The sequence below is a fragment of the Oryzias melastigma genome, linkage group LG8 (assembly GCF_002922805.2).
Source record: "Oryzias melastigma strain HK-1 linkage group LG8, ASM292280v2, whole genome shotgun sequence".
NCBI classification, from domain to species: Eukaryota; Metazoa; Chordata; class Actinopteri; order Beloniformes; family Adrianichthyidae; genus Oryzias; species Oryzias melastigma.
The window spans coordinates 23031565-23057902 of NC_050519.1; the positions used below are offsets into that span (position 1 = coordinate 23031565).

Consider the following 26338-nt stretch of genomic DNA (forward strand, 5'->3'; position numbering starts at 1 on the left):
ACTGACTGTTAGACCAAAGTGAAGCTCCTTCAGTGACAGACGTCTGCTGGGTCAGTGTGTCTCAGGACTCTCAGATCTTCATCCTCACCAACTCCTAAATGAATGAAGTCACACTTTAATGTTTGAGCCTTTTGCATCAAATCTCTTCATCTGAGAACAATTTCCAACAAACAAACACAAATGTTTGAGAGTCACAAACCAAACTTAACCTATAAACGGTTCTGGGCTCCTGCTGAGGAACCTGAGCTATTACAACAAAGGAAACCTTTCAGGGCTGAAGATCAGGTGTGGAGTTCTTCATCGGTGTTCTTCAGTTCTCCTCTTCACTCTCTGTGGTGTCCGTCATAAATGACCACGTTACCACCAGAGGGCGCTACGTTTTACAGATCAGAGTGATCTGTAAGTGATTTCTGTCAAGATAAATGAGTTTGTGAGGCTGATCACAGGATGCATTTCCCCTCATGTTCATCGTCTGAGTCTTCTGACTAAATAAAGCTTTTATATTTATTATTTAACTCTGTCTCTTTGTTCAGCAGCTTTTTTCTACAATGTCAAACAAAAAATGTAAAGATAAAGGAAAAGACTCAAACAGAGCCTCCAAAGCAAGCTTGTCAAAGTCAAGGCCCGGGGGCCGGATCTGGCCCTCCAGGTAACTCTATCCGGCCCTCCAGATCATTTTATTTTATTGTTCTCTGTGGCCCGAGCTTCAGCATTTTCACCTTTCAGCTTCAGTGATTTAAGCTATCAATTTCAGCGTCTTCAGTGGCCAAATTCAGCGTACAGCATCACACTAGCATTATCACAGGTAATGCTATATATCTAGCTCATAATTCTGGTAAAAATTACGCTTTTAGAGTTTTAAAAATGTAGTTTTAGAGTGTTCAATAAATGTTTCACCTGTTCATCCCGTGACCTAAGGTGTGTTTTGGATCATCAACCCCCTGCCCTAAAGCAAAGGTGTCCAAATCCAGTCCTCGAGGGCCGGCCTCCTGCTGGTTTTCCAGAAATCCTGCATTATCAGCTATGATTACCTGGATCAGGTGAGTCTGGTTAATGAGAAGCTTCAATGGCAGGTTGGCTGAAAAACCTGTAGGACACCTGCCCTCGAGGCCTGAGTTTGGACACCCCTGGTCTGAAGGGACATCGGAGTAAAAAAGAAATAACCGTTATCATTTGGAACACGCTACCAGTTTGATCCCTTTAGGGGCTCCGTAGATTCATGAGAAAATTACAAATTTTCAAAGTAAATTAAAGATCAGAATTCAATTTAACAGGGATTTTGATGAGGAAAAACGGCACATTATTAAAACCAAGACAAGTAAAAACAACTTATTAAAGTGTAAAAACAATTAAATTTAAAAAAATTATTGTAATCTGAGTTAACTCACTCACAGCTGTGGATGATAGTATTAGTCCAGGAAAACACATGAAGTTCATTTAAATGCATGTGTTTTTTTGTCTCCTAATATTCAGTAGATGCAGGTCGCCCCGTTGACCACACGGGGGCAGTGTTGTCTGAGAACAGACATGCTGATGATGAAGAAAGTTCTGTTCTCCTGTGAACCGGATCAGTCCAGATGTTTAGTCCTCACAGCAGCGATCTGGATCAACACATCATTCCCGTGTAACCCTCGTGCTATCCTAGGCATGTTTACATGAAAGGTGGGGTCATCTGGACCCAACAAAACAGCGTGACAAAAAAAATTTAAATTCTGTTTGTGTTAAACCAAATCACATATGAACATCTTTGAAAGACATTTTGGTTAAATGATTTGCTTGGGGGGTTTTTCAATAAAATTGTTAATATTTGAACAGTTTTAGGTGAACAAGTCACATAAACTGCAAACTTTCTGACTAGAAAACTTTAAAATGACAATTAAAAAAACTAATAAAATATCGTAAAATCCAATAAAGTTAGTCCTTTAGGAGTTTCTGAAGAGCTGCTGAGCACCTGTGGAACCGCAAAGTTCAGCAGAACTTGATCAGAACTTTGCGAAGCTCTGTGTTGTAGTTACCAGCAGAAACCAGCAGAGGGCAGCACTCACTTCTCACCAGCAGAAGCCTCAAAGTTGCATTAGACACTGACTTGCATTCATATAATTATTATAATCAATAACATTTACAGGTGGCTGTCGGCATAAAACATAAATATAAAGACAAAACAACTTTTTTTCTCAAAAAATTATAGCTTATGATTTTTGCCAGAGGTTTGAATGGCTTCCTTTCAAAATAAAACACACCCTGTGTCACATGGAATCATCTCAATGCAGCAAATATAATAGTAACATCAGCAGTGATTAAGAAAAAACTTTATGGTTTGTGGTGTATCTCAACCAGAAACTTGTAAAGCTAACAAACTAATATTAAAGCAGTTCGGTTTCAGTGACCTCTGCCAAATTTACAAACCAGAAGGCACACTTAAATCCTTGAATTAGTTCAGGATTGAGGGGCTTCAATAAAAATGTGAACTTTCACTTACACTTCTCTTAGTGTCACAGAGCCGAACAGTCCATCTGGTTACAGCAGATCAATCTACAGTCTATCCACACTCAGCTTTGACAACAGAACAGCAGTGACAGTCCTTTGGGGTGGGGGTGCAGGTATGGGAACACGCCCTGTGGCGGTCAGGTCCCCCTCAGGACCCACTTCCTCTGGGTTCCTCCGTGTGCTTTGATGAAAACAAGGAGTCTGAGTCTCTGTTTCTGCTCCTTCTCTCCAGACCAGAGGTGTCCAAATCCCGGCCTCGAGGGCTGGCGTCCTACATGTTTTCCAACCAACCTGCTGCTGAAGCTCCGTATTGGCCAAACTCACCTGATCCAGGTAATCAAAGCAGATAAGGCAGGATTTCTGGAAAACCAGCAGGAGGCCGGCCCTCCAGGACTGACTTTGGACATCCCTGATCTAGAGTTCTGTGTTTAGCAGCTTGACTTTTTAAACAAAAAAGAAAGCAGAAAATGAACCATCGACTGTATAAAAGAGCTGCACCGAGTGAGTGTGATGTCATTCATGAAAAGGACCGACTTCTGGCTGTAAGGAAATGGAGTCCATTCATACAGACGGCACCTGGTTAGAATCAGACGTCGTCAGTCAGAGGAGGAACCTGGTTACAGGCAAGATGCCGCCCAAACACCGCATTAAAATCATCATCAGCCAGGAGCGGAAATGTTTCAGTGTGGCGGGAAGCTGATGTCTCTATCCCTAATCTGGTTCTGGGTGCTTTGGTAGGATAAGAGTGTAGACTGCTCTGGTGTCATTTTGGGGTCATGGTGTTTTCTGCAACCAGGTCCTCTCGTCAGTAAGCAGTGATTGGTTAGTCAGTCTGAGTTTCTATGGCAACCGCTCTGGCCAATTAGCAGTGAGTTTGTTGGAAGTCTACACCCCTTTTTGAAAGCGTTCTACATCAAACGTTTTGATTGTGGGGGCCGGTGGGCACCACGTCCTTCTGAGGCATCTGATTGGTCAGTTTACATCTTGAACAAGTTTAAAAACAGAAAAATGAGGAATTTCAAGAATCTGTTTTATTAAGGTGTCAAGAGTGGTTATTCTGACCAATAGAATGACTGAAAAACAGCTGTTCGTTTATCTATAGAAGTCTGTGGGATTTTGGCTTTTAGGAACCAGCAGGTACTTCCTGTTTGGAACACCAGAGGGGAGGGGGATTCCGTCCAGTTCTCATATACAGTCAATGCATTAAAAAAATATTCTGAGGTACTTGGTTTGTTTGGTTAATTTTTTGTGTCATTATTGTTTCTTTCTTGTTTTTGTTTTTTTACTTGTCTGCTTTTATTGCTTTTTATCGGCCAGTTGACACAATATTGTTAAAATAAAAAGAGATTTGATTGATTTAGTTAAATGGGTCAGACATAAGTTTTCTTCTGTCACTTTATTTTCACTATAGACAAGAGTATCGTGAAAGTCTTGTTGTGTGCTATGAAAATGAAATAAACTAAATGTGTTCAGCATCAAGATATAAATTAAATTGATATAACTTTATAAAATATAACATCCATACATTAAATCCATTAATTGTTTTGCTTTCAATGTGAATGCTTCTATTTTTCAGGTTAAAATATTCAACATTTTTAGAGGAGAAATGACATTCTAATGATGAACGTTCCACCTCAGTTTCATTAAATGATTAGTCAGTGAAGTGTTTTTCTGTTCAAATGGAATAGACGTCTGAATAGAAATGTGGCAGCAACAGCCCTGCTCATGTGGAGCCTTGGAGGTTTTTATCTTTTAAAGTCGTCTTTATCGATGTCGACCGAACAAAAGTTCAAACACACGGAGCGTCCATGATCATCTTTTAATAACACATTCATATCTATGCTCTGTTTGTTTACAAGGAATTAAACGAGTGTTGATGAGGACTAAAGAAATCAGGCAGGCAGAGGGTGAAAGTCCATATAATTAGAGAACAAAGCCGCCGTCAGGTGAGGAGGAGGAGGGCCCAGGTGTGGCGGGCCGTACGGAAGGCGCGGCGCCCTCTTCCTCCCACCTGCAGCGGCGCAGTCAGCGCACAATAACAGGTCCTTTTCTTTGACGACGACTCATCAGCAGTGAAAGTGGAAGGTCCTCGCGGGGCGCTCTCCTCATGAAGGCTTTCACACAGAAAGAAATGCTAAATGCACCCGAACATAAGAGATACAATCTGCTGTCAGAACCAAGGAGATCAGGAGCCGACCGAAGCACGTCTGCAGCAGAGTGAGGGGAAAGAAATCTCTGGTATGTTGGGTTTAAAGAACATTAATTACAGGCGGCGAGCTCTGTCCCCCTTTATAGTCTTCTGAAATCATCTAGGAGTGGAGGAAGAAAGTAAAATCATCTTTGGAGGAAGGAAAGGTTTTCTTTAATAGACTATCCACTACAGTATATGGAGATGCCGCTACCGTGTTATTCTTTAAACTATAATATCTCTCAGCAATTTCAGTCTTCTTTTTTTCTGCATTTTGTGAGCTTTATAAGGAGAAATTACTGCTTTTATCTATTTTTTCCTAAGAGGTAGATCAACAAAATGATGAGATGCTTTCTGGTGTTGTTCCAGAGGTGAGGACCAGGGGGCGCTGTGGAGCGGAGCTGGAGCACCAGCGGGGATTTCTGAGGAGGTCACGGTTCGAAACCCCTCCAGGATGACCCGCTGACGGGCCCAGTCAGACGCTCCAGCGGTCCCACCGGGACCAAAACCCCAACGGTTTGTTCCGTCTCTGATGGAGGGAACAGAATAAATTAAAGTGAACTGTGAGTCCCGTTTCTGTTCTCTTCTGAACAATCTTCTAGCTGAGGTTTTGCGTTGAGGTAGCGATATGTGTCAGGAGGTTTGCATGTTTTTCCCGGTCTGTTAGGGTTTGGCCGTCCACTCTGCTGCCGGCCCACCTCCGACCCGTCTGACCTGCCACACTTCCAGCCTTCAGAGACCAGCTGCAGTGGCGTTCTGTGGCGATCTACTGCATATATCCTCGACACTGCAGCGGGCTGCGGTGCTCGCGTGCCGTCAAAACACAACAATGCATCAGACACGAGTGAAGAACCAAACCAAAAGGCGCTGAAGACGGAGGTGCTCGAACAAATGGATGTGGACCCGGTTCCTCTGACGTACACGAGGTACACCAGCAGGTTCCCTTCAAACCGGGTCACCAGGGTCGGAGGAAGTGGTCAGCAGTGACCTCACAGGAAAACATGCAACATAAACTGCTATTATTTCAGTTGTACAGGAAATATCTAAACACAACGGAAGTGCGAAGATTTCGTGGATGAGCCGCAGAGGCGGATGCTTCACGCAGCGGCAGCACACTGACCGCCGGTGGCGCCGAAGTCACCGTGAGCTGAAACAGAAAACGCCTCCTGCTGGTCTGACACAGTAACTGGTTAGTACGCCTGCAGGTTGGTCGCCACGCGGTAACAGATCTGAGGGAAAATAACACGATCAAAAACACTACTTCATAAAAAAAGATGAATGAAAAATCAAAAGGTCTTAAACAGAAGTGAGAACACAATGGAGTCCAGCGCGGGAGAGGGCGGGGCCCTGCGGCTCCACCCAGAATGACCTCGTTTCATTGAGGAAATCAAAGCAGGTCACGCTTTTTCCCAAAAAGAGTAGTGAGGAGGACAAACGAGAGGAGGAGGAGCCTGGTGGCCCCTGCCTCCCCCTCCCCCTCAGTGTATGTCGTCGGTGCAACGGCACGACCCGGATGTCACGTCCAAATGAAGCTTGCTGCGTTTTCTTACTAAAACAGAAATGAGCCTGCAGGTTGAAGCAGGAGTCCAAAGCGCGGCGGCGGTGGCTCTGAGGAGAGCTGTGGGCAGGGGAGGAGCTTCTCACAGCCCCTCCCCCGCCAGACAACAATGGAAGCAGAATAGATTTGTCTCCATCGGTTGGAGGTTGGTGATGGAGTGCTGGTTGGAGCTCGTAAAGATGGGCATTAGCTGGCAGTGTCCTTCATAGACTGGTCTTTTCTCAACCGCGCTCTCGTTTTTACTTTTTTTCTCCAAAAATACAAAAAGTATCAGCGTCTAGAGTTTCTATTTTGCAGCATTGCTGCCGTTTCTGCTCCCGCTTTTCAAATCCTTCCTGTCTGCCATGCGGAAGAGCGTTCTCCTCCAACATGAGCGCAGGAGCACGATGCCATCAGCACGGGTGGAGGAGCGTTGCCCTTCCACCCGGGTGGAAGAGGGTTTGCCCTTCAACCCAGGTGGAGGAGCGTTGCCCTTCAACCCGGGTGGAGGAGCGTTGCCCCAACAACCCGGGTGGAGGAGCGTTGCCCTTCAACCCGGGTGGAAGAGCGTTGCCCCAACAACCCGGGTGGAAGAGCGTTGCCCCAACAACCCGGGTGGAGGAGCGTTGCCCCAACAACCCGGGTGGAGGAGCGTTGCCCCAACAACCCGGGTGGAGGAGCCTCTTCAACCCGGGAGGAGGAGCGTTGCCCCAACAACCTGGGTGGAGGAGCGTTGCCCTTCAACCCGGGTGGAAGAGCGTTGCCCCAACAACCTGGGTGGAGGAGCGTTGCCCTTCAACCTGGGTGGAGGAGCGTTGCCCTTCAACCCGGGTGGAAGAGCGTTGCCCCAACAACCCGGGTGGAGGAGCGTTGCCCTTCAACCCGGGTGGAGGAGCGTTGCCCTTCAACCCGGGTGGAGGAGCACACCTCTCTTTTCCTACTTTTTTAAGTTTCATCAAACCACATTCTGACAAAAAAGGAAACCAGCGACATTCAAACACACACGCACACGACCAACGGGGAGTGCGAGGGCGCTGTGGTCAGTGCAGGTAAGGATTCACATTCAGAGAGCGAGCTGGGGGTGCGCGGGAAGGCCAGCCCCCACCGTCTCCATGTACGGCTGTGATGGAGCGCCTCTTAAACCGAACAAAGTAACCCTCTGCTTTGGTGATGGTGTCACAACAGTAAGGCAGTCGGGAAGGGGGGGTCCATTGGGGCCCCTAGGAAGGAGAGCATTTGTCCACTCAGACCCCCCAGGAGTTAACACCCCTCCCCATTGGCCCTTCTCAATCACACTTCAGGAAGACGAGTTTCCTCACTAAAAAGGCGAAGCCGGGTTTCTGCGTCTCCGTCCTCCTGAACTCACGCCACGCTGTCTCGCACACACACAAAAAAAAAAAACAAAGCCAAAGCAACGAGATGATACCAAAAAAAGTTTCCTTAAAAAAATAAAAAATATTCAGGACTATCAGCTCTTATATAAAACTCCAGCAAGCCGAAAAGAAAGAAAAAGTTCGGAATACTGAGGTAACTTTACCCTGAGGTAGCTTTTTTCTTTCTTCTCTTCTAATCTTGGCAGGAGTCCAAGCTTTGGCCCCGCCCCTCATTATCACACACAGGCGGGGCCAGGAGGCTCCACCCACAGGCCTTTGGCAGACTGGGATGTAAAGGCTGGGAGCCTCGCCAAGGGGCTCTGGTTTTCAACAGTACGAGGAGCTTTTGGTTCTGAGACACCGCCCTCTCAGACGCACCTGTCGCATACTCATCCAGGTGTGGGAGGAGCTTACACCTGAGGCACTGCCCTCCAAACGCTCCCCCCGAGGGGCCCAGGCTAACTCACATATCATATATATATAATATATATAAAATATGCCGTTGAGGGTGGGGGCCGTGAGCCAGCTGGCACGGCTGCTGGCGTTTATCTGAGCCGCTGCAATAGAACTGCAGGACCCCTGCGGCCCCCGCATCCCTGCTGTCTGACGCTGCGCCCACCCCCGCACTGCAGGGCGTGGCGGGGAGGTGTCCTCTTCCAGCCCCCCTGTTGTAGGCTACACATGCTACACACTGCAGAGTCAAGGGGGCGGGACCTCTCACCGAGGTTAAAAACACGAAGGGCGGGGGGGTCGGGCGCAGCGTTTACTCGAAGATTATATATTTACAACCTCACGTCGTCTTCTCTTATATGTCAGAGCAGTGTTAACATCTCAGGCCCCCCTTCCAGACTCAATGCCAGAGTCCGGACCTCCAGAGCCCCCCAGCAGCATCCCAGCCCCACCCAGCTCTGTGTCACTGCATTCTACCATTAATAGCTCTGAATAAAACATTTCTATACATATATCTCTGTTCTCAAAAACCCCCTCACACGGAGGAGCCGAGTCCAGACAGATGGAAGGCTCTGTGGGGGGGCCAGTAAAGAAGAGGGGGGTGCTGTACATGTGTGATTACAGGAGGCCCAGCTGCTCCCCGCTCACAGAGTGAAGCCAGCTGTGCTGTTACATCGCCCCCTGGTGGGTCTGACGAGCAGCTGCATACAAACTGAGGCTGCTCCCCCCACCCCCAAACTTACATTTCCCCTTCTTTTCATCGCCCCCCCTCGTCTGCACTCAGCCCCTCCCTGGCCTGGCATCGGGTCTCTCTGTATTCAAGTTTCATCTCATTTTCTGTGTTTTGATTTAATCATCCCTCTGGGGCGTCCCCCCTCCCTCCTCGTCCCTCCCCATCCATCGCTGGTCCGTGTGTTGCTCTTCTGTGTCTGTCCATCTATCCGTCTGTGCATGTGTCCGTCAGTCCGTCAGGCAGGGGGGGCCCGTCAGCCTGTCAGGAAGCTTGGGGCCCTCACTTCCTGCGTGGCTGGTGGTCCTGAGCCAGGCCCTGGGGGCTGCCCATCTCTGTGAAGCCCTGAGGGTGGGAGTGGGGGCCAGGGCTCATGCCCCCCATCCCACCTTTCTGCGCCTGTTTGACCTGGGTCAGGATGTCCCGGATCTTCCTCTGGGCCAGCTGGTAAGCAGAGAAAACACAGAGTTGGGGGGTGTGGAGGCTTAGACTGAGCGTGTGCAGACAGACCCCCCCTCCCCGAGTACCTGGCTTGCATAGAAATGTCCGTTGATCTTGACGATGACCTGGTCGTTCTCGTCAGGCGTCTGCTCTCGGGGCACCACCACCTCCGCCGCCGTCAGGTTCTGCAGCTCGTTCACCTGAAGAGAGCGGCTGCAGGTTACTGACAGGTAGCAGAGCTCCGCCCACATCCGCTTACCCCAAAACCTGAATAACCGTTTCTGAAAACACTTGAAAATAAGTATTGAATGAGAATCCAGCTAACGCTCTGACTTCAACATACTTGTTTTTTACAGAGTAAACTTTTATTCTTCTAACTGGATCCTTGCTTCTTATTCAGATTTGTGTTTACTTTTATTAGGATTTTGAAAAAGACTAAAATCAAAATATGTTGGAACCTCCACTCCGTTTTCTTTGTGCTGTAAAACCAAAATGTTAGGATGCTGAGGAGATGAGGAGAAGCTGCTGCGCGTCTCTTACCGTCTTGCCTCCTTTTCCGATGACCCTCCCAGCTGCAGCAGCGGCCATCTTGATGTGGGTCTCCAGCTTCACTTCCTCCTTGGGCCCGAAGAAGTTCTCCTCCTTGAGTTTTCCATAGATCCTACCCTGAGCCTGAATGAGATCAGATCAGAGACAGATCCTGTTTTCTTAGCTTCACTGTTTATCGTATATCTTCCAGTTGTGTCGTGTCTTAAATAAATTCTAGCTCAAATAGGTGTTTGTTACTTTAGACGCAGTGCTCCTGTAAGGACAACCCCCACCCCGGTCGGCCACAGTCGTGCAGATGCCGAGTTGTGAAGCAGTGTAGCGATGTCCGGGCCTACTAAGGGCAGGTGTACGCTATGTGCATCCATCTTTGAAAAAATGTCTATTTTTGTGGGCGAAACGAAGTCACGCTGTTGACTCTAGGATGACGTCATGAAATAGGCAGAGGGTGGAGCCTCAGGAATCGAGTCGTTTTACTTCCGGGTAGGAAAAAAACTCACGAAAAATAACTAATATTTCATAAATAAGTTGTTTTTTAGTGTTCCAAAGGTAATAAATGATCATATATATGGACATAGTTTGAGAGGCTCGAGAAAATCCTGGTATAGCCCCTTTAAGGGATGTCATGAAAATGGAACATACCATTGTCCTGCATTTGTAAGACTAATGGAAGTTACTCAAACTTAAGACTAACAGGTGATGCTGTCAAACGCCGTCGTTTACACACTCTAGATGTTAGTAAGGTGTGAGTTTTCTCTCCTACATGATACACAAGTGCCTGTAGGACGTCTGTAGGATCTTCACCCAAACTGCACTCTGTCTAATTTCATTTGTAACAGTCAGGCTGCACAAAAGGAGCGTGCAGTAATCAGGTGAACAGCACTAATGGGGTCCAGGCACATTTGGGAGGTTAAAAAACCCTGGTTAGCGGTCAGAACTCTAGAACCCTGGCAAAAAAATCCTTCTTAAATGAGCCGTTCCCTCGCCTGGGTTTCCTCTGAGTGCTCCAGCTCAGACTCCTCCCACAAAGTACAGACCCATTACATCTCTCAAGTAGGGCTGGGCGATGTGGAATTTTTCATATCATGAAAATAGACCACTAAACTGTAGAAAAGTTCCATTTAAAAACAAAGCATTAATTCTACAAATAAATTAAAGTTTTAAAGAACTAACATGACATTTTAACAATATTTCACACAGAAATACCCCAGGCTTTTTACTTTAACTCTTTTTTTAAAAATTAAATTGCATAGAAGTCACTTATAAATGGTATGAACATTTCCTTTCCTTATCTAACTAAAAACTCAAATTCAAACGTAAATTTGATATTAAATCATAACTAAAAACAGCTTGAAAACAAAGATTCGGACTATAGTTCACTACCACTGACGTGAGCGCTCTCACGAGGGAAGGTGGCGGCACCACATTTGACACAGGCTGCTGTTTTTCGTGTAACGCCCAGTGCAAATGAGTCGTTACATTAAAAAATGTTTTTATGATGTCTTACAAAATAATCTTATTGCATTTATCCGCTACATCTTAAAGTCCGGTCAGTGAAAATATTGTCTGACTTTAAACTGGTCTCAGAAAGCTTGTTAGCATTAGCCTCTTGCTATCAGACATTGCGGTCACCAAATCAACCCTTTTATTGAATTTCCTGTTGCTGCTATGAGTCCAGCGGGTTTGTCTTCCAGTTCTGACGGGCTACTGTTAAAAATCCCCAAATGTTCCGCCGCTAATCATCTTTGGGTAACTAAACATTACACAAAGATGATTAACGGAAGTGACCCCAATGGTGTTGGACCCTTCAAAATAAAAGTCTATCGCGATAGACTGGTTCTTCTATCAGGACAAAGTTCCATATCATTTACTCTCACTTGAGTAATAGTGTTGTAGAGTTCTTGTGGATGAACACACTTCATTCAGTACTGTGAATACTGAGTTTGTGTGGAGCTGGAGGCGAGTCATTTTTCATGCGTGATGTCACACTCACTCAGTCCAGTTCTCGTTCAGTCAATGGCAGAGGCCTGATTACCTTAAACTGAGCCTCAGGGGGTCCTGTCACTATCACCATCCTCATCTTTGAGTCCGGACTCTCCGCCGGTGCGATCTGGAGGAACCAGAGAGAGCGGTTGGTTCTCTGGCTCGGCGAGTCTCAGAGTGACGTCTGCGTTCCTGTCCTTACCTTGATGGAGGCTCCGGCGAAGCGGCTCAGCTGCTTGATGTGCTGTCCTTTCTTGCCGATGATGGCCCCCACTGCCTGAGCTGGGATGTAGACGTGGACGGTCTCCTGCTCCGGAGCCTGGGAGCGTGCACGCACACACACACCAGTTCATCATCGATGTCCAGAACCGTCAGGAACACACCAACGTTTGACAGGCAGCTTAAAGGACTCATTGATTTTACCCCGAAGCATCCATAGGGGGCTCCACTGACAGCATTCCCCGGTGGTGGGGGGGGCATGTTGGAGGAGGAGGGGAAGAGGCCCAGAGCCCCCAGGTTGAGTCCAGGGATCAGGTGAGTCTGCTGCTGCAGAGACAGAAACAAGCGTGGGTCTCTGTTCACTCCTTCAGAACCGCTGAGAGGATCCGGCCCGGTCCGGGGGGTTGCTAGAGCAGAGGCGGGGGCTCACTCACGTTCATGGCTGCAATGTCGTTATCGTAGGCCTCTCTGACCTTCTTCATGATCTCCACCTCGGCCCTGCAGCAGTCCTCGATGGAGCCCTTCACCGTGATGGTTCTCTCGGGGTTGTACAGCGTCAGGTCTTGGAGCCTGAAGCCACACCCCCATAGCGGTGAGGAGGGAGGGGCCACCCGGAAAGAGAAGACTTTCAGTCATCTCATTCAGCTGTCTTTAAATGACTTTAAATCCCCATCAAAATACTTATTCAGACTGAAGCGTATTGCCTCAAACTGCTGAGCCAACAAAATATTAATCCAGATTTAACTTCAAGTCAAACGCAAGAGAAACTCTGAGGGTCCCAGCAGAGGTTATCTCACTTTATTTATTCTCTGCGTAAAAGTTGCTGGTTTCTCTGTGCTCATTTGGACCCTGAAAGTGGAATCTTACGGGGAGATGGTGATCTTGGTGTCCGTGTCCTGCTCCACTTTCTTCAGGTTGCGTCCTTCCTTCCCGATAAGGCGACCAACGAAGTTGTTGTGAGCCAGAATCTTGAGAGGAACCTCGTCAGCTCTGAGGACAGAAGCAGAGGGAGAACATCAGAACCGGTTAGGTTCTCCAGGAGAACCGGAGGCTGCGTTTGCAACAGACACTGTCAGGAGACGGCCAAAACTCTCATGTTCTGTAGCTCTAAAGCATGTGTCAAAGTCAAGGCCCGGGGGCCGGATTCGGCCCTCCAGGTAATTCTATCCGGCCCTCCAGATCATTTTATTTTAGCGTTATTAATGGCCCGATGTTATCTTGTACTCATTTCTAACTTGTATAATTTTGACAAAAGGTTTTTATGGAGAATAAAATATTGAGTTAAAATATAAGTTATTTAAGGTTTAAGTCGACTTAGGACTTGTCCACACGTAGGCGGGTATCTGCTAAAACGAATATATTTCTATACGTTTCGGCCTATCGTCCACATGAAACCGGAGGTTTCAGTCACTGAAAACGGTGGTTTTGGAAAACTCCGGCCAAAGTGAAGATTTTGGAAAACTCCGGTTCTGCGTCTGCGTGTGGACATGAATAACCGGGGATTTGCGTTTTTAAACATCACTTTTTGTGACAATTAATGCATACAGATCAGTACTAGCTGCGTTTCCATGACATATTTGCGCAAAACTTTATCTAAATTCTAGGAATTTTGAAAAAAACAATGATTGGAAATGACACTGTTTCCATTAAATCATCATTTTGCTATAAAGCACAAACCAACTCACGCGATAAGTCATTAAAAACACGACGATGAATGAGAACAAGTGTTTTTTTATTTGATTCACTAAAAAAGGAGCATTGCGGTGACGTCACAGCTCTGTCTGGAGAGCGCGTGCCGCGCAGAGTCTATTGACAGTCTCAGGTGAGAAACCTGTTCAGCGGTTTTTAAATGAATACCCATTCTAACAGGTGAGCTGCTGGACCTTTTTCTGTTTAAAATCACGACGAGATCCATTTAAGTTTTTGTCCCTGCACTCGCGCTTTTCCTCAAACGAGACTTCAGCATCTTCAGGCTCCAAGCTGCAGAAGTGTAGCTGCAGATGAAGCAAACCTTTGGTTTGTGAGTTTCTGTACAGACATTTCCCACTCAAAGGGCAGAATCCGCCCCAAAACCTGAAGCGGTTTTTGTCCCGCTTTACAGCATTCACACTAGCATTATTGCTGGTAATCCTATATATCTAGTTCATAATTATGTTAAAAAGTTACAGTTTTAAAGTTTTAAAAATGTAGTTTTAGAGTGTTCAATAAATGTTGATCCTGTTCGACCTAAGGTGTGTTTTGGATTTTGGCCCCTTGTGTGATTGAGTTGGACCCCCCTGCTGTAGAACATTAAGCAGAGCTCACAACCACGGAGCACATCCGCCAGAACAATCTCATTCAAAAGTTCAAATGAATAATTGAAATGGGATGGACATCTGAAAACATCTGCAGGAATCTGCTCCTCATGCAGGCGGTTCTGAAGGTCCGGGAGGGAGGCCTACGTTTTGGTGTCTTTGGCCTCCTGGTGCATGATGTCCAGGATCATGCGGCAGGCGGCGGAGCAGCCCTCGGGGGTGGAGTGGATGCTGATGGGCTTCTCGGCGGCTCCGGCGTTCTCTTTGCGGTGAACGTCGATCCTGCAGGGACAGCAGTGATGTTTTGAGAACAGCAGACACTTCAGAGTGAAGATGCTGAGGGACAATCCCAGTTCACCCCCCGTCCCTCCTGTCAGAGGATTTTCTAGAACAGATGTTGCTGTAAGATTTGGACCAACATGTGGTTCTTCCTCTGCTTCTGGAGGGGTGGGGGTACAACTAGGATTCATCCCGACACTGCAGAGGAATGGAGGCTCTGAGGCGGTTCACCCACTTGCTCTGCGTCTGCTTGGTGATGTTGCGAATGGTGGCCCCCTCCTTGCCAATGATGGCCCCCACGTACTGTGTGGGCACCAGCAGTCTGAGGGGGATGTCGGCGTGCTGCGTTTTGGGGGGCATTCCTGAGCTGGGGGAGCTGCCGCGCAGGCTGCCGCGGGGGCCGTAGCCGGGCCGCCGGCCGTTGTCGGGCCCCCGCTGGCCCCCGTCCATCTCTGAGGTTTCATCGGGGATGTAGGTGATCCGCAGGGCGTTGTTCTCAAACTGGTATCCGTTCAGCTTCTGGATGGCTCTGTGGGGGCACACGGCACAAGGTCAGGCCCCGCCCCACAAACAAACCCACAAATGTTGGGAGGTCAGGGAGAGGAGGACTGAAAACTCACACGAGGGGGCGCCAGAGTAAATATGTCTCTCTCTAAACAAGTTCAAAATGTCAAATACAAACATGTTTCACTGGTTATAAGTGAACAAAATCTGCCTACAGATTTAGTAGTATCTGTTTGGGTCAAATAAGTAGAGATGTCCCCCCCTTTAAGATACAATTCAATCTTGAATAACACTCATGTGAGGGTCTATTAGTCAGAAAAATAAACATTTAATGCTAAAAAAAAAGTGTTCTCCATCTTTAAATAAGGTAAATTTATATACATGTCTACTTTTAGCCCCAAAATATCTTATCTTTAGCTCTACAACACACGTGTAAAAGTCAAGGCCCGATCCGGCCCTCCAGATCATTTCATTGTTATTAATGACCCGATGTTGTCTTGTGCTCATTTATAACTTGTATAATTTTGACAAAATATATTTTTATGGAGAGTAAAATATTGAAAGTTATTTAAGGTTTAAGGTGATTTATTCTGGAATAATATTCCTGCCTTTTTATTATTCATAATTATGTTAAAAAGTTACAGTTTTAAAGTCTTAAAAATTGACATTCTGGTAGCTTTTTGGACTATTTTAGCTTTTACTGAGATATTTAGGTTATGAATATTTGAGTAACATGCTAGCTGTTTGGGGCAATTTAGGCTTTTTTCAGTTTTTTTAGGCTACTTAGCTATTTTTTCCACTATTGTGGCTCTTTGACTTTAAGGAAAACTTCAAACTTAACAAATGTATTAATTAGTCCATCTATGTTTAGATTTTTGATATGTCAGATAGGCCAAACTGATTAAATAATGATAAAAGGTTTAATCTACTGTCAACGTACTTTTGAACGTGCTATTGTCAAAGTGAAAGATGTTGTACATAGAAAAACTCATTTGTGGAGAACATTTCCAAGCTATATTTTGTAAATTAATAGCTTTATGGCCACAAAAACAAGTGAATTTGTCTAACTTTGAGGTGAAACTTTGCAGCTCTCGCTGAGTTTCAGTCCATAAGAACTTGGACCAAATGCCTCTTTAGCGTTAAAGGTTGCAGACCTCTGGGCTAGACAAATGAAAATAAGGCGAGAATTACACGGTTAAGAAAAAGTTCTCAGAATACATGTAAATTATAAGTCAAATAACAAATTTCAATATTACAAACAATAAGATGTTTTAAGATGACTCAACAAGATATTCGAGATTTTTCGTCTTAAAACGAATCATCACATCTTCATAAAAACATGTGATAAATTTGTCGAGTTTAAGAATAAATCTGAGCTAGAAATGAAACAAAAATACTTCAACTCAGTGATCCTTTGTTTTGGGGAGGAACCAGCACATGCAGGACAGCTTCAGCCAACAGAAAATCAAACCCTGTTTTCAGACATTCATATTTCACCAGCTCAGAAGCTTTTTTAACATTTTCTCTTTGCTCTACATTTTTCCAAGCTAGCATCTAGAAACAAGAACATTATTTATAATGTTTAACATACAAAAATTAAAGATGCTATCTTAAAGTTAAATAAAATTAGAAAGACATTCATTTTCTTCATTTTGAAAACAAAAATGTAGATTTATGTTCTACGAATCAGTGCTTTAGATTTCATTATTTTATTGAGACGGACCAACTTATACTAGATTCTCACTTAGTCCTAAAATGAGTCATTTCTATTTATTACACTAGTTTTTGTCACTGTGATCACAATAAACTATTTAGCTCATAAAAAACAAAAAACATTAACTATTTGTTTAGAACTAGCCAAACTATTTATATTATTGGGCTGTAAAACTTTATGTGAAGTTTTCTATCCAACATCTTTTAGAGTTATTCTTCTCCTTTTGAATGCTTGTGTGGAACTCCTTGATTGAAGATTTTTAACATCTAAAGGGTTTTCTGCATGAACAGATCATTTTTCCTTTTTCTCTTCATAGTTTTAGGATTGCGGCCCTCGAGGCCTGGACCTCTGATCTGGAGCAAACCCTTAAACCTGATAAGAATTGTTTCAGTCGGAGCTGAAGCTCGCAGGAGCATCAGCTGGTCCATCATCCAAACTCTGAGAGGGAACTTCACGCAGACCGACAGGACAGAGAGCGACTCTAAAGTCACCAGCAGATGGCGCACTCACAGCATAGGAGTGGATGAAAGCACACAGGAGATGTGATTAACAGAGGCAGAGAGAGGAGCAGGGAGAGTGAAATGGTGAGGAGGAAAACAGCCACTTACTGCCTGGCGTGCTCTCTGGTTGCATATGTCACATTAACCACCGCCGTCTCGCCGTCTGTGTTGACTGAAGGACAAAAGCCCAAATCGTTTATGAAGGAAGAGTTATTTAAAAACTTTACGAACAACTTCTTGTTTTCCAGACTTTAACAGCTGTGTGTTCCAGATGTTAAAGGTTTGAACTGAGTCTGAATGATCTTTTCCATGTCTGGTGTTGAGGGTTCTGTGAGGAAACGCTCTGGGTTCAGCCAAAATCTCAACTCTGTGTTGTTTTCTAGGACATAGTTTCTGCAGAGCAGCAGATCATTAGAAATCCCCCTCTGAGTTGTGGGCGGGAACTGTTAGCATGGAGAACCCTACGTTCACTTCCCATCATCCATCTGTTTACATGCTCTCACAGCCCCTCACACCCCAACCTAACATCACTGGTGCAACAGCAACATCAGTTTTATCCAGTCGTACGGATCAGATCAGATCCAGATTCCAGCTCAGGCGAGGAACACAAAGACGTTCATGGACCGTTTGTCTGTCAGTGGATGGAACGGAACAGGGAAACTTTGGATTGTAAATTTACAGAACTGCAACTTTTTTAATCAACATTTTTGTTTTATCAGCTCTTGATTCACAACAATTTGAATAAAAATACTCAGAAGTACAGCTTCAAGCATCATTTTCATTATGAATGTCCTTCATTATCATGAAACACTCGTTAAAAACACACAAAAAATAACATTTTCATTGGAGTCAGTGTTCAAATTATTAGAAGAAAGTGAACATTTTATAAACACAAAAGCTTAAATGTATCATTTAAACAGTTGAAATATTAAAAGGAAGATTAATTTAATTAGAAGATGAAAGATGTAGTTTCATGAAAAAATTGACTTTTAAAAAAAGAGCAGATTTTTGAGCATTTTGATGACTTCCATTTCTCTGAAATTAAACCGATAATGTCTGTTGAAACCTTTCTAAAGCTAAATGTAGCATTTTATCTTCAAAAAACGTTTCCTTGTAATATTGTGATTTCTTTTTAACATTCATTTACGACTTTATTCTCTTAAATTGTTGATTTCTTTCATATAACAATTTTGACTCTATTTAATTATACGGTTATTTCTGTAAAATGTTGACTTTATTTCTTTTAATTTCACAGCTATTCCAAATAAAGTTTCAGCTTCTTTTCTCATAATTTCATGACTTCATTCTCGTAACATTTTTACCCTTTCTGTTAATTTTACAACTGTATTCTATTTAAATATTTGACTTTGAATAATTTTATAACTTTTTTCTTGTAAAAATTTCACTATAGATTTTACAAGTTTATTTTGGCAATGCTCATAATTTCACGATATTTCCTCAAAACATTTTGATATATTTTATATAATTATATATATAATTATATAATTTTATTACAAAGACCTTTTTGTAAAAAAGAATTTCACAACTATTCCAATAAAATTTTGACTTGATTTTTAACCATTTTATTACTTAATGCTCATATTGTTTTTTACTTTTATTTTTTTTACAGTTTTACAACTATATTACAATTTTCACTATTTTTTTTATTTCATTCTATTAACATTTTGCCTTTTTTCTTATATTTTATGCAACCTTTTCTTGTATAATTTGTTTATTTTGGAACAAAATTGATACTTTTCTCATATTTTAAAAACTTTTTTCGATAAAATATTGGCTTCTTTTCTTATAACTTTATGACAATACTCGTTATTTTTTTCTGATTTTCTTATCGTTTTATAACTTTTTTTCTTATATAAATCTGTTTTTTTTCTCCTAATTTTAAAAAATTATTTTTGTGCAAAATTAAGACATTTTATTATTGTTTTAAACCTTTCCTAAAATGCTGACGTTTTTATTATAGTTTAAGGGCTTTCTTAAAATGCTGAATTTTTCCTCAGACTTTCTCTACTCTCTTCTCATAATAATTGGACTTTTTCTCATAGTCTTGAGGTGAGTGTCCCGTTTGTCTGCGTTTCATTGTTTTTGTAGTTTGGAAAAATAATGTAAAACCAAACATGGAAAAAATTAAACCAAAACACACTTTTTTATTAAATCTAATGCACTTTGACTCGATTCTATTAATAATTTAAATTCTTCTAAATAATTTGACAACTTTATTCTATTCAAATTTTGTCTTTTTTTTTCATTATTAGCTATTAATTCATCTCAATCAAATTTTGACTTTTTTCTTACAATTTTACAACATTATTCTTGTCAAATGTTGACTTTTTCCTCATAATGCTATTTGTAATGTTGTAGTAAGTTTTTTGCCTCATATTTTTCTCTTTTCATGGTGGCCCTGATACTCCATTGTAAGGCTGTGATGCAGAAGAGGAGGAACACACTCACCTTGTTCACAGTTTTCAACGGTCCCACACTGAGCCAGCAGACCGTCCAGCACCTGACGCACAGACAGAGTTACTAAACTATGAAAGACTAGATGCAGGCAGACAGGAATGAACGTGGGCGGGGACAAAGGATTTCTGCCCATCAGGCACACTGGACTTAAAGATTTACCAGAAAAACAGAGTTCTTGTGAGAAGTCTTCATAGACTGAAGAAACACATAAAAGTGGCCTCTGAGGTGTCTGCAGAGGTTTAGTAGGAGCATGCGCAGCTGCAACAAACCTGTGCAGACACCTCACCACTTCTGAACTCAGCTCAGTCCGTCTCTTTATGGTGGACTAGCAGCTGTTGGCCTCTAGAGGGAGCCCTTTAGCTTCACATCTCTCAGGTCCAAAGGAGAAGATGCTGAAAAAATTACATTTCCACAAACTCTGGAGAGGCTTCGTTTCCGATGTTTTCCTTCATGACCAATGAATTCATCAGAAGCGAGCAGAGTGAAATTAAAAGTCTGAAAAGCGTCTGTGTGCTGTCCAGACGTTAAGGGACACATGTTTTTATCAAACAGCACAGAAGTGAACTCAGGAGGTAACGGCCACTACAGGCCGAGTCTGGAGTCAGAACGTCACAGCAAGAAGGGTTCCTCACCTCCCACTGCAGGTGAGGCGGGATGTTTCGGATCTGCAGCTTCCTGGTCCTGTGGAAAAAAAGAACAGAAACATGAGAAACTTTTCCTCAAAACAGCTGAGGAACATAATGACAGATCATAGAAGAGACAGCATCAGCCATGGACCAACACACAGAAACACCAGCAGCTCAAACTCTGGACTCACATTTTTAACCTCCATGAACCATATTACCACCCAACTCAATGCCTCTCGTCAACATGGAGCCCAGGTCTGACTAAGAAGAACCTCACTGGAGTTCAAACAACACTAGACTGCAGTGACAGACACTCTACCACAGCTGAACCAGAAACCCCAGAGTTCTGCAGACACTCAGTCTGCACACAGATCAGAGGTGAAAGAGGAGGTTTTGCTACTTTAAGGATATTTTTCTCTTTAATCTGTTTTCTTTGGTTTGTGGTGAAAACGTTTGTATAAAGACTTTGAGTGTGAAGAGATTCTTTTAGAACATCAATACAAATCAGGGGTTTATTTTTCTGAAGGCAGGAGGAATCCACCTGACGGTTGAAGATGCAGAACTTACTGCAATTTCAATTCATTAAACCCACTAACTGAATTTGTTTGAAGGTATTTTATTTTTCAGGCAAAAAAAAAAAACGTTTTTTCTCTGTTTATAATTTCAATAATGATAAAGTTGACTCTGTTATTTAAATTCTCTACTGTGAAAACGGACGAGCAAATAAAACCAGTTAAGATTTTTTATGAATTAATTGATATTTAATCAAATTTTGTTCAATGGTTTAATAATTAATGAAGAGAATCAAGAATGTTTTGTTCATTCAAATCAAATAAAGCTTTATTTATAAAGCTCTGTCATGCTTCACAGAGTGTATTTCCTGCCATTATTGTCATCAACAATAGAGGCTTGAGTTTGTGATGAATCCATATGAAGACAGATGTTGGCCGATCTTCCTCCTGGATGAACGGATGATGGTCTGCAGCTTCACATCCACAATCGTCTGTAACCTCTGTGAATCAAAAGTTCTTCATCTTTTCGGGGGTTTTCCTCAGACAGGTGAAGCGCTCTGATCCGAGGGGGCGGGGCTTTGCAGGATGTCACAGATAAAGAGTACTCATGCTAATGTGAGGAATGTTGTTTTGTTTTCCTCTTGCCCATCCATCCATCCATCTTTTCCTTTCCCGCCCATTCCTAAGCTGTTGCCATGGTTTCATCCAATGGAGTCAGCAGGTGGCGGTGGTCGGGGTCAGATAAGTTCTCTGGTGGAGACTCGATGGGGGTTGGGTACGTGAGCAGTGTGGGGGTGGGATGGAGGGTTTCCAACAGGAGGAGGAGAGCTGCTGGGCTCTGGGTTTGTCAGAGGACATGTGGGGGGTTGTACCTGCAAAGGTGGGCATGCTGGGTTTATTGGTGCTCCACCTGGTGACAGGTGAGGCTGAGGACGCAGACCAGACACTGAGCAGCAGTTAAAGCCTGTTTGCATCTCAGACGAGGGCTGGCAGGTATTCCTGAAGCATCTGTGCTGAAGCCTCCTGGGTTCAGAGAGGGTTCAATACTGCAGGAGGCGTGAAGGGAATCAAAGCTGTCAATGATTGGACGTGGCTGCTGAAGACAGTAACGGGAGGTAAAGACGGGACGCTCTTAACATTTCTACAGCTTTTTGAAGATGTTTCTCCTGAGGAACACATGAAGGTGTAAACCAAAATGGAAAGTTTTGAACTAACAGAACTTCTCTTCTTTAAGGTTGGACTCTGGATCAGATGAATGAGAGTTCTCTGCCTGACTTTCTCTGGGAGGATTTCTCTCTCTGATGAGACCATAGTGGTGGACTCGTGTTAAAAAAGCAGATGTGCGCCTTTTGTCCCATCAGAATTGGGTTTTTCACACAGCCGAGGTTCTTGTCTCAAATAACGACCATCTCCATGCTTTAAAGGCACACGTGTTAAAGTCAAGGCTCAGGGGCCGGATCCGGCCCTCCAGATCATTTTAATTTATTATTAATGGCCCGATGTTATCTTGTGCTTATTTCTAACTTGTATAATTTTGTCAAAGAGTTCAATAGAAATTCAGCTCTGAGTTGTGGACGGGACAGTTGGTGCAGAGTAAGCCTTCCCTCACTTCCCATCATCCCCTTGTTTCCACTCTCTCCCACTACCTTACAGCCCCACACACCCCCAACCTAATATTAACGGCGGAACAAAAAGTGGTGATCAATGTCAGAGTTATCCAGCCATACAGTTCTGATCCAGATTCAGACGAGGAAAATAAAGACGTTCATGGATCTGTCTGTAAGTGAATGAATGGAGTGGAGCAGGGAGCTGGTGGTCTGATGATTGTAGGTCCTACATCACATCTGCAAGGTTTTCCAAACAGCATCATTTTTTCATCTGCTGTTCTCAACAATTTAACGAAAGAAAAGCTCAGAAATGCACTTATGAGCTTGTTTTTCTTTTTACATGTCCTCTGATCAGAAAAATAACATTTTAGAAACATTTGACAATTGAGTGAGTGTTTAAATGATTACACATAAGCTAAAATAATCTCATGGCAGCATGAAGTATTTGGTGAATTAAATAAAAGCCGTTTATGTATTCGACCAACCAGATGGACATCTTCATGTCATTGACCAATCAAATGGAGCGTTATGATGGTACATGACTGCCTCCTAAGAAGACGTGGGTCATTTGAAATATAATTAAAGTTACGTTGACTTTAAATTAAATAAAACTCTTGCAATGGAATGAAAATGATATGGTCAATGCCATATTGATCACTAATTAATATCACACATCCAAAGTTTTCCCCGTATCGTGCAGCCCTAGCTGTGACTTTCTTTTTGCAGAAACTAAACCATTTTATTTACATCATAATGTAAACATTGTGGTCATCTTTTAAGATGATTATAGAGTCCAAGTACTTCAGAAATAACCTTTCAGAAGATCTGGGGACAAATCAAATGTTAGTTTAGATTGAATAAGGTTAACTGGTGGAGTCCCTGCTGCAGGTCATCAGCCATAAAGAACCAGCATGAGCTCTAACTGGTTTTTGTTGCTGTAGGATAAAACAGAGACAGATGAGATGTTTGTGAAAAACACAGGAATGTCCTCATCTGCTGAGGCATTTGCTGCTGCAGCTACCAGGAGGACAAAGGAGCACAGAGGAGGAGGAGAGGACAGAGGGAGCCTGGAATTGAAAAGGAAGCCTTCTGAAAGAAGAGAGAACAGAAAAGACCTTTGCTTCTTGAAGAGGCCAGGGGTCAAGGGTCACACCACGAAGGGCCCCCACCCCCCAGACTTCAATGATCCATCACAGAGAGAAAGATGTGGAAATCCTGTTAGCATACAATGCTTAGGGTCTCCCACATCTCACCAGGTGCTCCATCAGGGGGAGGAGAACCTCCTTCTGAGCTGAACTCCCACAGTGGAGCACAGATATGGAGCCAACCGATGATCAGTTACTTCAGCAGAAACTTTACAGCCTAATCCCATCTCAGAAACCAGAGGGGACATCCAGGAGATCTTCAGCCCCTTCACTGACAGAAACTCATACAAACGGTTCAGAGGCACAAATGTATCTCCATGTGCGTTCCCAACAGAAGAACCCCCCAAACAGTTTTACCGTGAGACCATTATTCATCAGCTGACTAGAGATACTCTCCAATCAATCAGCAGGTGAGAAAGCTCACCTGAACGCAGTTTCTGGTCTCCATGATTGAATAGGAATCTCTGTTTTCCTGCAGATGAACTCTGGTGCAGTTCACTTCAATGTGAATGCTAGGGCTGGGTTAATAAAATTGATTAATCGATTTGAATCGGTTAAAGTTCAATCGATCAATAATTGATTCATAAAAATATAAATCAATTTAGCACATAAAGCTAAATTCCACTAGCTTGATGCTAACGTTTAATGGAATTTCCCATAGGACGGCTAATGCTAACACTCAGTCGACCTAAACATACATTCTGACTAAATGATCTAAATTAACATCTTTATAAACTCACAGACATGAATTTTAAAAACTCTTTTAAGGAGATATTTTTAAAGTAACCATTTGTGTTCTAAAACATCATTTTTTCCCTCATTCTTTCTTCTTCTTCTGGAATAAGGTGTAATGCTAGAACGCGATCTCCACCTAGTGGTCAAACTGAAACGTCCTCCAGGAGAAGCAGAACAATGTTTCCAATGTTAATGATCTGAACATTTTAGTTAGAACTTCTCCTTTAGAGAATCCATGGAACACTGGATGATATTAACAATCTCATTATTTCACCAATACTTTTTTTGGTAAGTGAACTTTATGAGATTAATACATAAGACAGAATAAGACAGCCACAGAGAGAATCTGAAGACGCAGGAATCACCCAGAGGCCTGGAAATGTCTGCTGGGTAAACATGGCGTTGTGAGGACCTTCTTCCTACGTGACAGAGGACGAGTGGGACCCTCGTCTGCATAGGAGGCGGGATTCTAACACAAAAAGTCTCAGTTTGAAATGTTAAATACTTCAAGCTGTCATTAGATTGTTTTAGCACCTGTGTAAACATTTAAGGTAACCGTTTATTGCAGTTTACACCGTCTTGAGCGATACATATATAATCACACAGACTGATTTTCGATGACGAAACATGTTTGATTTATTGAGCAGGCCTGCTCAACACTCACTTCAACAACACGCATTAGTTTAGAGGGAATGGTTACGAAAAATTCATCTTAGTTATAATTCATTCAATTCAATGATTCACTTTCACACAGAAACACAAATGGATTAACCCTTTCACACCAGAGTTTTAGTTCTAATGCTGACATTGTTTTGACTTCCGTAACTTTTCAACCGTTTACCCATTTACTGCAATTCCAGTGGATTCTGAAGAGCAGCCTCACAATATGTAACACCTCACAGTACTGAAGGGCGTACACAATCAGTGTAAATCAACGGATTCACTCGTGGAGAAAAACGGCGTTGCCCCATAACACTTTACATTAAGAATGTGTCTATGAAAAGCCGTTTTTCTCCGCATCAGGATCATCTGATTCACATTGATTGGGTAAACGGTTGAAGAGTTATGGTGTGTCAAAGTCTTATCTAGGTCTCACTAGCGATATCTCTGATGTTAAAGGGTTAACTCGGTGAACTGATTCTGCTTTAATGCCATTCTTTATGACTCTGCAGTGAAATCCCCTCAGTGTTAGTTATTTTACTATTATTTGTTCATTTAAATCACATGGTTGTTTCAATCATCAGCAAAGGGTCATTTAGAACAGATGCTTGTTGGGTTATATTGTAAATTAAGAGTGAATTGTGTCTTTATGGCTCTAAATCAAACTGATTCCAGTTGTTATGATCATCCACTATGTTTCCTGACCTTTAGTACAAAAACCCAACAAAAGAGTAACTTCTGAGTCTTCCTTTACATGACATAAAACACAGAACTGAAAGTCCCAAAGGAAATCAAGAAACTGCTTTCACATAGGGCAGCAAAAACAAGGACATCAATATCACATGATTTCCTTTTAGACCATGAATCAGCTGAGTGACAGCTGTACAGAGCTAATGAAACGAGACGGGTCTGGGGCCGGTCAGGAATACTACTTGCTTCTGGAACCGCTCCATCACAAGAAGGAGCAAGGCGACAAACAAGGCAACAGACCAGCTCCAAATGGAATTACTGTGGCCTAACCAGACACCACCATTACTATTTTTATTTACATGGACACAAGTAAACGGATTAAAAGCCTGACCAGAATAAAACGATTTATCTAAACACACCATTCAAAATACTCTGACTCAATCAAACTCATTTGGATCAAAAGTTCCTTCCAATTGAGATGGGTGGGTTATGCCCATTGTCGATCTGATTGTGGTGCACGTAAACAATTTATTCTGATTGTGGGTCATTACTGTGTTCACTAGCTTTTATGTCACACGTAGACTGTGTGCGCTTTGGAGGAGGCTTTGGAGCTGGGCTATAGAGTGCACCTGTATACAAG

General features: G+C 43.2%; 1 protein-coding gene across 5 annotated transcripts in view; it reads right to left on the minus strand.

The window, feature by feature from the left end:
- Positions 1–4291: 4291 nt before the first annotated feature.
- igf2bp1 (insulin-like growth factor 2 mRNA binding protein 1) overlaps positions 4292–26338 on the minus strand; it is a 50642-nt gene continuing 28595 nt past the window's right edge. For 3 of the 5 annotated variants that reach the window (XM_024272166.2, XM_024272168.2, XM_036213379.1), the window contains 13 exons: positions 20356–20404; positions 19715–19766; positions 17354–17417; positions 14763–15056; positions 14396–14530; positions 12822–12944; positions 12389–12524; positions 12159–12281; positions 11938–12054; positions 11788–11862; positions 9747–9878; positions 9293–9406; positions 7004–9209 (listed from right to left, as the gene is read on the minus strand). In XM_024272166.2, coding sequence (XP_024127934.1) covers positions 9048–9209; positions 9293–9406; positions 9747–9878; positions 11788–11862; positions 11938–12054; positions 12159–12281; positions 12389–12524; positions 12822–12944; positions 14396–14530; positions 14763–15056; positions 17354–17417; positions 19715–19766; positions 20356–20404 — 1576 coding nt within the window. In that variant the 3' untranslated portion in view covers positions 7004–9047. The other 2 variants (XR_004948371.1, XM_024272167.2) reach the window with 2 other exon arrangements.